A 14,869-nucleotide genomic window follows, 5' to 3' on the forward strand; every position below is an offset into this window, starting at 1 on the left:
CCTTATCACTACAAGAGTCTCTTAACTTTGGATTATACCAAACTAATGTCAACTGGTTTTCTAGTGTTTAAAGCGACGGTTTGTGATTTGGGTCGAGTGCCTTAGAAAGTGCCATAAATACACATCTCCCGAAACTCTTATTGCTTTTGTGTCGATATGATTTTTTGAGTAGCCCTGCTGTCCTAATTTTATACCTTATAAGTGCTCTGAAGTCAAAGCGTCAGCAGATTCTGCGCGTTGTAAGCTGTGAGTTTTGGGATGAGTAAAAAATACTCTACAAATTACAGATACCCCTAGTAAGTGTAACCCATTTCCTAAAAAGCATATAAAAAATAAATATTTTACTATAGATTTCCTGAACTACTATTCCTATCAAAAATTATTCTTTAGATGTCATAAATCTCGCTTAAGTCTCTAATTTATTTTTATAATTTATTTATTATTTTTTGAGAACAATAGAATTATTTGTAATATTTTTTAATATCCTTTTTGTGACTGTTATTTATAAAATTAGAGCATTGTTACTTCCACCATTTGACGTTATCATTCTGGCCTTTCATCAGGCGCCTTTGTTTTACGGCCAGCTCTCAACTTTGACCTTGAATCCCCGAATAAAGGAGGGCTCGGGGAGCCGGATGGCCCAGTCCGAGGCTCCACGCCCAAATGCGATTCTCGTAAAATTCCCCCCACAAAATTCCCGACGCAATTTTATATCTAGGGAGGGGCGCGGGCAGCGGGCGGAACACTTCGTTGCTGTAATTGTGTAAATAGCGAAACGCTCTAGGTTATTGGCTTGTGTGGGTTTCCGTGGGGTTGGAGCGCGTTGTTTTGTTGTTTTTCCGTGCGGTTGTTTGCCTTGGCACCCGACCCCACCAAACCAAGAACGCAGGCGAAGCGTGGCCTCAAAGGGGGCGGTCTGGACGGCGATGGGTGGCTGTTTGCGCGCGGCGCCCATGTTTGCTTAACATTTGTAAAATTAACTGGAATCGCCGCAGGGGCCGCCGACAGGACCGGCCACTTGGTGTGGAATTCTTATTAACTGGACTCCCGGCAGGCAGCTGTGCCGGGGCGGAGTCTTACCCAACACTCGCCCTGCAGCTGAAGCATTTTTGATCCAGCGTACCCTAAGCTATCCCATTGAGACTACCCTAAAACATAGTAATTAAGTTGTTAAATCATATGTGATATATATGTCAAAGAGCCTTTTACAATTTTTAAGCGATTTAATTTCTGTTCAACTAGAAGATCACACGACCAAAGCTACATAAAATACAGATTTTTGTTTAACATCTTCACTGAAATTCTAAGAAAAGTTGGCGACGCTTGAGTTTTAAAGAATATAATATATTTTTCAAATGAGATTTTGTTTAAAAATATTGTCCTAAATACGATTTTATTGTAATTACAATCACTAAAAAACACCAAGCCTAACCAGGTGTTCTTCAGTGAGAATATTTTTCCAAAGAATATCAGATCGACGAAGAGTCGAGGGTCGGATGTACACAAAGATAAAAGTTACAAAAAAAGCTCGGACAATTTTAAAGATCGTTTGGTATGTTAAGATGTTTTTTTTTAACGGAGAAGTTGATTTTAATGTTAACCATAATAGAGTAAACGCTTATTTTAGGAGTATTCAACCATTATGCCAGTTTTCTAATTTTTCGTTATTGTACAAATTTAAATAAGAACTTTTCATTTTTGATACTTTAAAATGGACTTTAGCTAGCACTTTTTTTAAAGAATCCACATATTAATAAAAAAATAATATCTTTCATTATATTATATGCCATACATAATTTTCTCTTAAACTTCATCACGTATCTTATTACCATCCTAATATCCTTAGCATATTTCGTTTCTTATTATACTCAGATATAAATAACTTTTTCAGCTGAACTTAACTCCACAACGTTTTTCGCTTTCCCCAAAGGATGCAAAAGAAGAACAGAGGACCAATTCATAACCGAGGCATTTACTACGCCATTGTCTAAGCCTTGGAGCTCAACCCCAGGTACTGCTGAATGGGCGTAGGAGTAGGATACCGGGAATCCAAGAACTCAAGAACCCACAGTTCGGACGGGCCGAGCTGCTGTCTCGAATTCCCGAATGTGCGCCACGTGTAAATAAGCAATCAAGCAAGTCGAGCACGCCGCCCACTTACCCTCCGCCCACGTGCCACGTGGCAGATAACGGGACAGGAGCGGAGCCGGAATGAGATGGGGATGGGTCCGGGCTCGGATCCCGGGCCTGGGGACTGGCAGAGGGTCCCAGCTGAAGCCACCAGGCATGCAATGTTATTGTCAAGGACATTTCAATACAACTCACGCGTCGTCGTCGCCGCTGTCGTCGAACCCCCGAAAACCCTCGTCCCAATTTGCTTGCCGAGCTCTGGGCACCCTCTTCTCGTCGCTTCTGCTCTCCCAGGATGCTGCGGCATTGCCTTTGACCTTTCTGAAGGAGATTACCAGAGCACTCGATGCGGTTGGCTCTGACGAATGAGGTATCTACAGGGGGAGAAATGGTTTAATTGGGCTAATATCAGGTTTGGAAATCGAAATTTGGGCGGTTAGTGTAAGAATCTTAAGTTAAAAAGGACATTTACCATATTATGGTATAGTGTATTCTCAAAATAGAAGATATTAAGGTCCTTATTCCCCAAGTGTGCATAAGAAAATATCTCTTTTTTATAACTGTAAAGTCCCCCTAAGGGTACAAAGTTATTTTTGCTAACATAACCTGAATAAGTTAATTTAAATTAAATAAGAATATTACTTTACAGCCTTATTTTCTCAGTGAATTTTGCACATCGCAACAGGCCCTCTTTCGTGGAAATTTCCGGCTGAAAAGAAGGAATCTTTTGGACTCCTCCGCAGCGCATTCCATTCAGCCATTCAGTGGGAATTACGTTCGGCTGACACTGTGGCGCAAACACTTTTGAAAAGGCAAAGGCATCGGAACATCAGGAGGATTCCTTTTGCTGTTTACACTACCCAGCGAGCAAACAAAACAAATCGAGCGGAGTGTCTCCAAATAAATCTGCTTAAAATCAGAAATCACTTAGCCACAACACACGCGCTGCGAGGAATAAATGTGCGCACATAAAAAGGAGCGCGTGTCGGTAATCAAGTGCGAAGCAGAATAAGATGAAAAAGAGGGGGAGGTCGGGAGTCGGGGCAGCTCCCCGGCATGAAAAGCAAATTGTGAGCCCGGCCGGGGCGGGAGGACCTCTGACCCCGTGGGCAGGCGCGTGCAACACTTGTCAGCGTGACCTTGGCAGCTGTCAATGGCATTCAGGCTCCACTCGAGCTCCATCCCCTCCCACCGCCTCCTTTTCGGTGTAATTTGCGCGCTTAGCATATTTTTAGGCGTTCCAAAGTTTTGGCACATTTATTGTGTTTACCCTGCCCCCACTCCTTGATTTTACGACCCTCCCCAAAGGACCCCATCAAACGGTGGTCGTTTGTGCGGGCAACAAAGGGTTAACGGGGCCTGCTGTTGATGGCAGGCAAATTTCGGGCTCAAGTGGTGTCGGTGGTCGGCCAACTTTTCGAGAGGGTCCTGGTCCTAAGAGCTAGCGATTTTGTATAAACTAAAGCTTGGGTAGCTATATGCGGCTCAGCATAACTTTAAACACTTTCTTTGTTTGTCTAAAAGTTAAAGACAATTTCCCTTGACTAAGTCGATTCAATGAAATTACAATAAAAATTATGCATTTCATGAGAAATGTGAGAGAACGCTTTCTTTTATATGTATCTTTCTACTTATCTTCCCAGAATAAGGCAAGATAAAATCCTGAAAGTAAGAAATATAATTAGAATGAATAGGAAGTGTTATTGAGAGAATATTTAAATTCAAAAAGTATCTTATGTTTCTTGGATTTTATTAACAAATTCTAAATTTGTAGAATGAAAACACAATTTTTAATAATGCTATTAATGATACGCTGACAAAAATAAATTCCTGTAAATAAGAAATATACTTCAACTCAAAATAATTAGATACTCCGCATAGGTTAAAATATGTTTAAATTTGATATACAATTTTATAAAAACAAAAAACAAAAGTAAAATTTTGGAACCCTTCAATTAAAAAAATACTATAAAAAACTGTAAATTCCTGGAAGTAAGAAATGTATTGAAAACCAAAAATAATATTGTTCTTGAAAGTTAATAAAAATGAAGAATTTTTTCTTCCTTCCTACTGATAAATGACTTTGTTCTGAAAAAATGGCATGATATTTCAGACACTTAATTTAGGCCCTGTGAATCAGTATTTAGGGAAAGCAAATTACTCATACGCCACCGCGTGAGTCCCCTGCCTCTCTCCCCCTCTTTCTCTCTGTCTGGCCATCCTCCGTCCCGCTCTCCTTGCAATTTGTGTTTGTAATTTCAATTATGGTTTACACGAGTGCGATTGTTGTTGCGGTCGTCGGTGACGCTGCTCCTCCCCCTCTTTTCCTCCTCTTCTCTCAATATTATGTATACGCCCGAGTTCGTTCGCCAGCTGCATTTGGCATTGGCGCCCGTTCCACCCCCTTTCCGTCTCCCTCTCCCGCCCACTCACAGGCAGCCGGCTGCTATCAGCTCTGCCAACGACGACGGCGACTTCGACGCCGACTGCAGGCCGTCGACTGCAGTTCAAGTTCAATGCCAAGCGCATTTCGCTGTTGTGTTTATATTTTCGAGTGTATCTCGCCGCCGTCATATCTGCCTTTGTATTCCCATCCGTGAGCTTGCCGCACTCTCTTCTTCTTTTCGAGCTATAAACGTACTTTTTGTTTATTTTCAACGTGTGTTTTACCATTGTTGTTGCTTTACCTGTTCGGCGAGAGGCAATTTTGATTTATTTTCAAGCTAGCACTTACGATCTTTACCTGGAAATGTTAGAATACAAGTTTAACCAAATTTCTTGAAAAATCTGTAAGGTATTGGAACGCATTTCAGCAATTTTCGGGGAAATATGAGATTTAGGTGAATGGTGAAAACAAGTAAACAATATTTCATATTTATTATGTTAAATATATTTATATCTACAAAAACATTAAAACATCATAAAAAATATTAATCTTGGGAACAATGTAGCAAAATTGTATTAAAAGTAGTTTAAGAGAATGTATTGCAATTTGCACCCAGATATCACACTTTATCTGACCCCGAAAGATACTATTTAAACTGTTGCTCTGGCTGTCCAATGTAAAGATTGCAACTATTAGGGTGTGAAGATTAACAAGATAGCATTTAACCAGCACTAAACGAGCCATGAAAAGTGAACGAACTCTGTGATTTAAGCCACTAATAGCGCTAGTTGTGCGTTCATATTTCGTACCATAAATGGGGCTGCCCACATGGAACTATAAAGTGTATCTATTAAATTACACCACTCTCCGGATCGATTCCACGCACTCTAATCTACGAACCTTTCGCAGCGAAGCAAACACTGTCGCCAGGCTGGGCAACACATAAGTCGCCATATTTACGGACTCAGAGCCGGGTCGAGGCGGGCACGAGCAAAAGCCCCCGGCAAGTTCACAGGCGTATGCCCCTCAAGGACAACTCGCGCATAATTCCAAATAAAATGTATAACCATTAGGGGCGATCCGTGGGGCAGGGCATGGGCGGGGGCAGGGGTGGTGCTGAGCACGCGGCACATAAATGAAATTTATTATATGCTGCGCCAAATGTTCTATACATTTGCCATCGAAATTCGTTGGCGGGAATTTTTCTGCCCCCTTGCTGTTGTTGCCATTCGCTATTTAGTCTATTTATTTGGTGCGAGTCTGTCGCCGTCCCTGTCGCACGCAGGGGGCTCCCATAGACCCCACGGGAATATATCAGCAAAGGCTTAGCACCAGAAAAAGGCGAAGAGCGAATAAAGTGCGTAGCCTAGGGCTAGGAGAGTCAGCCCTGTAATACCCTGTAGTTTTGAGAAGAGGTTAAGGCCGCCACAAAATTAAATGGTTTTAGATAGAGATCATACTTAGAACTTACCAAGAATCTTGACTAAGATCAAACTGGTTCTAAACCTGATCTGTTGTGTATTTATAAATAAAACAATAAAATCACCCATTTTGTTTGAGCTGTCAACAGAAGAACTTAAAAACATTTTTGACCGATATCTAAACTAAGGTCAAGCAAGTAACCTTATAATAACCTGCAGGTTTCCCAGTACTTATCTAGTTTCTTGAATAAATCAGACTGTTTATAACCAGACCTGTGGCATTCATTTAAGCAAAAAAAATAGGAATATCTCGAAAATTTCTAGCACCTTCAATATTATTTCAAAATGCTTTTTATAATCTAAAATTCTTCAAAATAAATCTAATCTCTTAACTATATTAATTAAGAAGTCATTTAAGTATAAGTATTAAGTAGTATTAAGTATATTCAAATATTTTAATAATAATGTCAAAAGAAGTAAGAAATCATTCGTTGTCTAATTAAAATAGATCAGTCATTTTACACATTTAGTACTTTAAGGAAATATCTCTTAAGAATGATATATTCTGAATGGATTTTGAGTGGAGTCCCTTTTGTGCAGCCCAATATATCCGGATTATGGTATAGAATATCAGCACTCGGCAGTAATAGCCGAAAAAGCCTAAAACCAAAGGCCTGCGCTGACGACAATGGTTATATGGAGTGATATGTAGAAAGAGAGGGCGATGTGCTGGGCGCTGCGAGTGAGCGAGAGGGGGCCAGCAATCACATGCGTACGCACGCGTGCAGCTCGTCGGGAAGGGGGTGCGTGAGAAGGGGTAAGGGGGCAGGGGCGGGGGGCGGGGCTCGCTACACGCACTGGCCAAACGCGTTGCGTGAGTTTTTTATTTCAGCGCGTGCTCTCATCAGGCGCTGCCCGCGCCCCGCCCCCGGCCAAGCCGCCTTCCCTTCGCCCCACTCGATCATCTGCCAGAACTTTGCTAATTTCGTCTAATCAGCTAACCTTGAATATTTGTTTTATTTCCCCCGGCATCCCGCGGGTGTATTTATTCTCGTTCTATTCTTCTTTTTCGCCGTCGTTGGAATTTGCCCGCTGCCGCTGCTTCTTCTACGCGCGAGTTGTTATTGCCGCTGTTGTTTGTGCCTCAATTTATTTGAGGCTTGTTTTATTTCAAGGTGAAATATGCGCAAATAAAAATTGCCGAAAAATATCGAGAGAAAATTGCCAAAGGGTGGGCGACTGCAGGGCAACGAATTCGATATACCCTATAAATCATTTACTTTATATTTTTTGGGAGACTGCGAAAATAGTATGTAAAAAAGATTATGATTTTAGGAATGAATGCAAATTTATTAAATCTTAGAATTTTATATGAAGCTAGTTTATCTCTAACATATATTTTATAAATTCTATGAACATTATGCAAATAGGATGATGATTGTTAGCCAAAAATAATATTTTAAATTTAATAGATATTTATTTTTTAAATGGATACAAATTTATCAAGTCTTAGGTATTTCACCTCTCGCATAGCCTCATAAAATCTTTACCCACAAGAAGCAGATAAAAAAGTATCTTTTAACTGACTGCCAGATCGGAGAGGGGGAAGAGCATCCATTGATTGACTCTCCTCCCCCAGAAGCCAGCCCCCGATAGCCACCCCACGAAAGCCACCCCCCGGATGCAGTGCAATGCTGCATTTCCTGCTTGTCACTTGTCGTCTGTCACTCGTTACTCATACGCCACCGTGCCCACCCTAAGTTAATTTGTTGCGCTCTTTCGGTTTCTTTTCTGGTTCTTGTTCTGATTCTACTACCGCCCGACCGCTGCCCCCCTCCCCCTCTTGCGATCCGCCTCTCAGTTGGCTTTGACATTGACTTTGAAGATAACGAGGCGAGTATCTGTGTGTGCTCAAGTGTCTCGCTCTCGCACACTTAAAATTAGAATACACTCACACACCCAGCCGGTCTTATCGGTGTTTTGGGGTGGTGGCTGGGGGCGGGTGTTGGGATAAGTGTCTGCCTATCGCTGGCATCGAACGCCGCTATCTACACGCGGCACTCACGCTGCCCAGACGCCCCAGCCAGCTGGGCCTCCCCGTCACCCCTTTCTACTCACACCTCGCTGATTTGATTATTTCGGCAAATTCATTTCGCGACTCTTATCGCCCCAAGGTCACGGGCAAAATTCCAAAACACACACAAGCGCCGGGCACCAACAAAAGCTTGGGACAGACAGGCGCGACATTGAAAATAATCTCTATTCTCGGCGACCGCAGAAGCGCCCGTGTGTGTGCGTGATAAGCGGTGGGCGCCTGTGAGTGTGGTGGTGAGCGATCGCCCCGCGGGGAGGGCGGGCATCGATGAGTGTTTCCAGGGGTTGTTAAGAATGGGCGACATTGTTGCAGGGGTATTTAAAAGATTAGGTTGCGGAACACTATTATTTCAAAGGGTAGTCAACCTGTGTCATAAGGTTCCACCTATACCAGACTTAGATTTGTAGAAGGGGTTTTTATCTTACTATATATGTGCTTATAATGCTTAGTGGTTTTTCGAACTATATCAAAAAATAAAGAACTATACTTCATTTACCGGAAAATAAAACTTATTTCTAAGAAGAACACTTCTTTGGTGTTATTTTGAAAATGCCTCAAATGAATCAACATTTATAAAGAATATCACTTATACGACATGTGATTTCACCTTCCAATTTAGCTGAAATCTGCTGAGAGAAATTCACTCCTCTTTAACTTACCCATCTTCAAGAACATTACCACGGAGAAATAAGAACACATACGATTTGTTTTTCATAATTTTTGTTGATATATTTTAAATACTTATTTTCAATATTTTATTCACATATTCCATCTGGGGGGTTTTCATTGTGTTTCCATTTAAAACAAACTGTAATATTATGTTATTTCACAAATACAAATTCTCGTGTTAATTTTATATTTTCATGGAGATTTGATCAATTTTCAGAACATTCTTAGCTTTTCAGCAGTCCACTCGCTGTCTCATTTTTCACAATTTTTTACCACTTTTGCCAAATTATCTTGTTAAAAACTCTTTTTTGCCGCAATTTGATTTGTGACTGTCCTTGAAAATATATTCATGTGTGTATATATATATTAATAGATATTATTTATACGGTATTTCATATGCCTCAGCTGGAGTTGCCTCGAAGTTGCATTATTCCCTTCAATGTTTAGTTGCTATGCGTTACGTTAAACTCTTACGGCTTACGGCTTTACGGATACGTTTTACATACATATATTACGTTACGTTACGCTTAATTGTCGCAATTTCATTGTTTCAGTTGTCGCTGCCGTCGTTCTCTCGGATTTCCCTACCTGAATCCATCACCATATCATCTCATCTTCATCGTGATCATAAATAGCCATCTCTTCGTCGTCGCCCAATGCTGAGATAGTTTTACATAAAATATTCACTTTTAGTTACACAATTACAATAATTTGTGGTTGTTTTTCTGGCTAAAAGTTACGGACAATGTTACACACACCTACGTACATGCACACACACAGACACCAAGATCGCATCGCCTACGTACATATGCTTGTGTGTATATATAGAGTCAAATATTGAAGAGTGATATCTTTTTAATTTCCGTGGTTCTGGTGGAACCATCGCTTCCTTACGCTGCATAAATTTTAAAAGAATATAATATTTCTTGTAGACTTTCCCTGCGCTTGGAGTTTTCCGCCAGCGCCGAGGGTTCTTTTGTTTTTACACATTTTCCTTGTGGCTCGTTTATACACATAAAATTGTTGTTGAGTTAATTCTGATATAAATACTTTAGATATAACTTCTTGAATATTTTTTACAGCACGGTAGTCAAAATGAAAATCAAACCAACTGAGGCTCGAAGTCTTACCACTCCAAAGCAAATAAATGGTAACTGAAAAACCGGAACAAAATATGAAACTGAAAAAGAAATTGAAATGAAAAAACTTAAGAGGGTTGAAATTTTTAAACAAATTTTTTATTGATTGACAATACAAATTTCTGCGCCAGTGTAGTTTTTTGCTTGTTTTTTGTTTTTTTTTGTTGTTTTTGCATCTTTGTTTTTGTTGTTGGTTTGTCTAAGCATAAAAATCGTAATTAATTATTCGTAATAATTAATAATCATAATAGTACAGCGTAATTAAAAGGTAATTATAATAATAGTTTTGTTGCTACCGCAAGTTTTCTCTTTTGTTTTCTGTAATATAAATGTATACGTTACGTTTAAATAATATATCATAATTTCTGTTTTTTTTTTGTATTTTTCGCTTGGTTTTCTAAGATGCCAATCAAACATTGAATCTTTTAAGCATAGGTTTCTCATTAATATTTATGTGTATTTATATGTACTTTAAATATGTTTTTGTGTTTAATTTAACATTTAACTATGTACACAACAGATATATTTAACGTTGGGTTCCTCTGCTCCGTCATCGTCTTACTGCTTGCTGCTAAAAATTTAAGCATTTGTTTGATTTTCATTCCCTTCTTGTTTATTTTAAATGTATTTTGTGGTATTTTAAAATTAGAAAACAATATTTATTCCACTTGAATCTTCAGCATAGAAAGAGCTTTGTGCCAAAGGAGAAATCGGGAATACGGATAGCTGGATAGCTGGGTAGAAAGTCGAAGAAGGGGCGATAGGGGGTGGAAAACTATAACAAATTCATAAAATTAGTCAAATTCATAAAAAATGAATCGTTATCAACTTAATCGTAGTTAAAATTTGTTGCAAACTGCACTTCAATTCTGCTCGGAGATCGCACAATAAAAAATTTCACACACATGGTTTTTGTTTTGTTTTAGGTATTTAAAAATTTAATAATAATAATTTGCAGTTTTTTCAAAAAACATCCAAAAAAGCAAAGTAGTTTTGCTCCGCCTACAACTAAAGCGCTAAACATAGTTACTCGTAAACGTAATTAATATGTACAACAAGAGCTTAAAACTTATAAAACAATTAGGGTTCGATAGACGAGGGGGTGTAGGGGGTGGGGGCGTTGTGGTTAGCAGCTGAAGAAAAGTCAATGCAAAATCAGAGCGCTGCCTTTTTTGTTGGTTTCTCGCTACGTTAAAGTTTAACTGCTAAAATATATTTATGTTTTTTTTCAGTGTTTTCTTCTTATTCTTCTGTAATACCATTCAAGCTTGGGTTTTTTGTTTTGTTTCTTTAAATTAATAACTTGTAGTTGTTTGTTTGTTGTTGCTTTAAATATTAGTGGTTTTAAATTGCATGCATGTTGGTTTTGCGTTGAAACTTTGTACACGGCTCAATTAAAGGTAAAATAATTTAATCCAACTCCTGCTGTCGATCCCCGGAGATCCCTGGTGGTCCTGCTTCACCGTCACTGCCACTCCCAGTCTCTGTCTCTCCCACTTCTCCAGGCGCTCCTCCGCCTCCCTTACGCCTCCATCTTGACCGTGGGCACGGCGGTGGTCAGTCCCGGATTGGGCGAGCCCACCGGCGGACTGCTGCTGGGCGCCGGGCTGGCCGCCGCCGACGGAGGACCGCCACTCGAGGCGGTCACCGTGACATCGGCGGACAGAGTAGGGTACCGCTGAACGGCATTGGCGGCGGCCACCAGGGCGTGCAGCTTGCTGGGCGGCGGCGTGGGTGACTTCTTGGACAGATTGAGCGGCTGCGCCGAGTCGGCGATGTCCACCTGCAGCTCCAGCATGGGGGTGCCACTGCTCGAGCCCGATCCCGAGCTGGAGCTGGCCGGGGCACAGGTGCCGCTGGCGGTGCCGGTGCCGTTGCTCGTCGAGTGCGGCGACTGGAAGTACTGGCAGCTGCCGGCCGAGCTGGAGCTGCAGTTGGAGGAGGTGGAGGTGGAGGAGGAGGACGAACTGGAGCTGGAGCTCGAGCTCGAGCTGGAGCTGGAGCCGTTGCTGTGCGGCGAGACGGACTGCTGGCGCTGCTGGCAGGTGGTGGTGATCACCGAGCTGCTGCCCCACCGCTGCTGAGCCTGGCCCACCGACGACGACGACGACGACGGCGGCGGCGTGGAGCTGCTGCTGGGACTGCGGTTGCCCACGCCGTTGGTGGTGCTGCTGGCCGCCGCCGAGCTGTTCTCCCGCTTCAAGTAGTTCTGGATGATGTCGCTGCGCTTCATCTGCTCGGGTGTCATGCGCGGCTCGGCCATCAGCGACTTGGCCAGCACCGAGTGCGAGCTGGCCATCGAGGCCTTGGGGCTGGCGCGGGTCAGGTGCATGTGCAGCTGGCTCTGGGCGGGATTGCCGAGGGCAGCGCCGACCGCCGAGGGCGGGGGCGTGGCCACACTATTCGGTATGGGAATGGGGCTCTGCCGCGGACTGCCGGCGCTCAGGCTGTTCGAGCCCGATGTGGAACTGCTGGCATCCGCCTCGGCGGTCTCGAACTCGCGGTGCCTCAGGGCGCGGAACTTCTTGTGCGGCTTGTAGGCCTCGTCCATCAGCGAGTTGGTGTCGTATAGCGGCGGCGCCTGGAGCACCCGCTTCAGCACGGGCATGTCCTCCACAATCTGCCGCTTCAGGTGGCCACTGCTCGAGGGCTGGGGCGAGCGGACTGGCGAGACGGCCACCACACTCAGCTGGGGGTGCGGCACCTGGTGCTGGCCCTGGTTGCCGGCGGCGGCGGCGTCGCTGCAGTCCAGGGCGTCGTCCACACTGGAGCGCGGACTGGAGCAGGAGCTGGAGCCGCCGGAGCTGACGGCCTTGCACTCGTTCTTCTCGTTGCCCGACTCAATGCCCGAGTCCGTGGGCGAGTCCAGCTTCCGGTAGCGGGCTGCTCCGGCGGTCAGGTGGTGGTGCAGTTGGGGGTGCTGCTGCTGCTGGTGGCACAGCTGTTGCTGCTGCTGCTGATGCTGCTGTTGCTGCTGCTGCTGGTGGTGCCTCACGATGGGCGTGATGGTCAGCCCGTTCTGGGTGAGATGGGCGTGCGAGCCAACGATGTCCATGTCGGCTGCTCCGGAGTCGCCGCTGGAGCCGGAGTTGGCGCGATTCCTCAGCGGACAGCCGCCGGAGAGGGTGGCGGCCAGCAGGGGAGCCGAGCTGGCCAGCGCCGACGGCTGCTGCTGCGGCGGCGAGGGCAGGGACACGCCCTGCGGCTGCGAACTGCTCGGACTGCCGTAGTCCAGGTCGGCGGACTCGCTGCTGGAGACGGAGCCCAGCGGGCTCTTGGCCGCCTCCACGTCCATGGCGTCCGCCCAGCTGCCCGAGGGCGACTTGTTCTGCTGGCCGTCGCTGTTGCTGCCGTCCTCCATGGACCACATCTGCTGGCGCAGCAGCTCCTTGTGCTCGGTGCGGAAGACCACCAGCTTCTCGGTGTGCAGGGTGCTCAGGGTGCGCAGGTCGGGCATCGTCTCCAGCAGCTTGGCCAGGAACTCCGGCTGGTCGGGCCTGTTCTGGGCCACGATGTACTGCAGGCAGCCCTTCAAGCGCGAGTACATCTTCTCGATCAGCTCCAGGTTGCGCAGTCCGGGGCGGTCCGGTGTGATCAGCACGATGGCGCAGAAGAGGCCGATCTCGGCGTCCGTGAGGTTCATCGAGTTCATGCGCTCCGCAAAGTTGAAGGTGGAGTCCACCAGGAAGCGGGCGTTGGCCCCGTTCTGGATGGCATCCCGCCGCATCACCTGGCCGTTCAGGCAGATGATCGAGTTGATCGAGGAGTCGAACATGCAGATCAGGCGCACGAACAGGGCGTCGAAGAGCCCGGCCTTCAGGAGCGTGAACTTGTCGTCCTGGGTGAGCAGCTGGAAGCCGGGAATCATGCCGGCGAAGTCGATGACGCCGCGGATCACGTGGGCGAAGCGCTGCGAGAACTCCTGCTCCGACTGCAGCTCAGGGGCGGGGTTCAGCGGACAGGCCTGCAATGGTAGGAGAAGAAGATATGACGGGTTAGAAGGGGTGTAAGGAAGGTGGGGATCTATAGTATAATGTATAATACATCTAAGGATAATAGACCCAAGGGTTCTTGGATAGTTAGCAACTTAGATTGAATACATCACAGTACTATGCATTGAAGGATGTGAGTTTTTGTAATAGTCAACTTATACAAAGTCGCAAGCAACTGTCGTAAACCTGTCTATAGATAGCATCTGGAAACTTTTCCCGTAACTGTTGCTTGGCCAGTAGTTCCCCCTGCCCCATCACGTCACCGCTTATTTCACACGCGAAGGTCAGCGAACCTCCCCTCCTGGCCCACTCATTTAAATCAATAATAATAACTATTCGTACTTCCGCACGCCCACCACGCCAGCTATCTGCCGTCCCCCCCGCACAAATGTCGCATTTCCCTGAACACCGCTGGAAGCTTTTCTACAAAAAGATAGAGATACAAATACAAAACAGAGGGAAAAGCTTCGCCTACGTCAGGCGGCTGCTAGTTTTCTGGTTCTAGTTTCTAGGGGCTGCTCCCGCCGCCCCACCCTCCCTCTACACGGGGCACATCCCCCCAGTGGAGAGCTTTCTGTGCTGACATTAGCAGCCAAGGTCGACGAACTAGAGTTCAAGGTTCCGGGCTGTGTGCTGTTACTATAGTGTTGTTCTTTTTCCTGCTTTCGGCGCGTGTTTTTTTATTCGCCAGCGGCATGGAAAAGGGGGAGGCAGTGCGCCCCGTCTAAGCCAGGCGAATGCTCATGTTGTTTCGCCATTCGGCTTTCCGGGTTTTGAGTTACATGAACATGCGCCAAGTGCCCCAGACATCGCCGTCGCCGCTACCCACCATTGTTTTCAGCAACTTGATTTTTAATTTACGTTTGATTTCATGTGTGTTTCTCGATTCGTTCTGTTTCAATAAGCACACGTTGTGCTGTCTGCCGCCGCCTCTTTTTCTCTTTCGATTTTCGACTGATCAACCTTGAAAATGTGTTTTCTTTGTGCAAAAAATCAAAAGAAAATATATACAATAGAACGAGAGTGGCGCGCACACG

General features: G+C 44.8%; 1 protein-coding gene across 4 annotated transcripts in view; it reads right to left on the minus strand.

Moving 5' to 3' along the window:
* Positions 1-9,917: 9,917 nt before the first annotated feature.
* LOC108028246 (ecdysone-induced protein 75B, isoforms C/D) overlaps positions 9,918-14,869 on the minus strand; it is a 103,106-nt gene continuing 98,154 nt past the window's right edge. For all 4 annotated transcript variants that reach the window (XM_017099925.3, XM_017099929.3, XM_017099926.3 and 1 more), the window contains one exon: positions 9,918-13,804. In XM_017099925.3, the coding sequence (XP_016955414.1) occupies positions 11,363-13,804 (2,442 nt within the window). In that variant the 3' untranslated portion in view covers positions 9,918-11,362. The remainder of the gene's footprint in view (positions 13,805-14,869) is intronic.

The sequence above is a fragment of the Drosophila biarmipes genome, chromosome 3L, assembly GCF_025231255.1.
Source record: "Drosophila biarmipes strain raj3 chromosome 3L, RU_DBia_V1.1, whole genome shotgun sequence".
Classification (NCBI taxonomy): Eukaryota; Metazoa; Arthropoda; class Insecta; order Diptera; family Drosophilidae; genus Drosophila; species Drosophila biarmipes.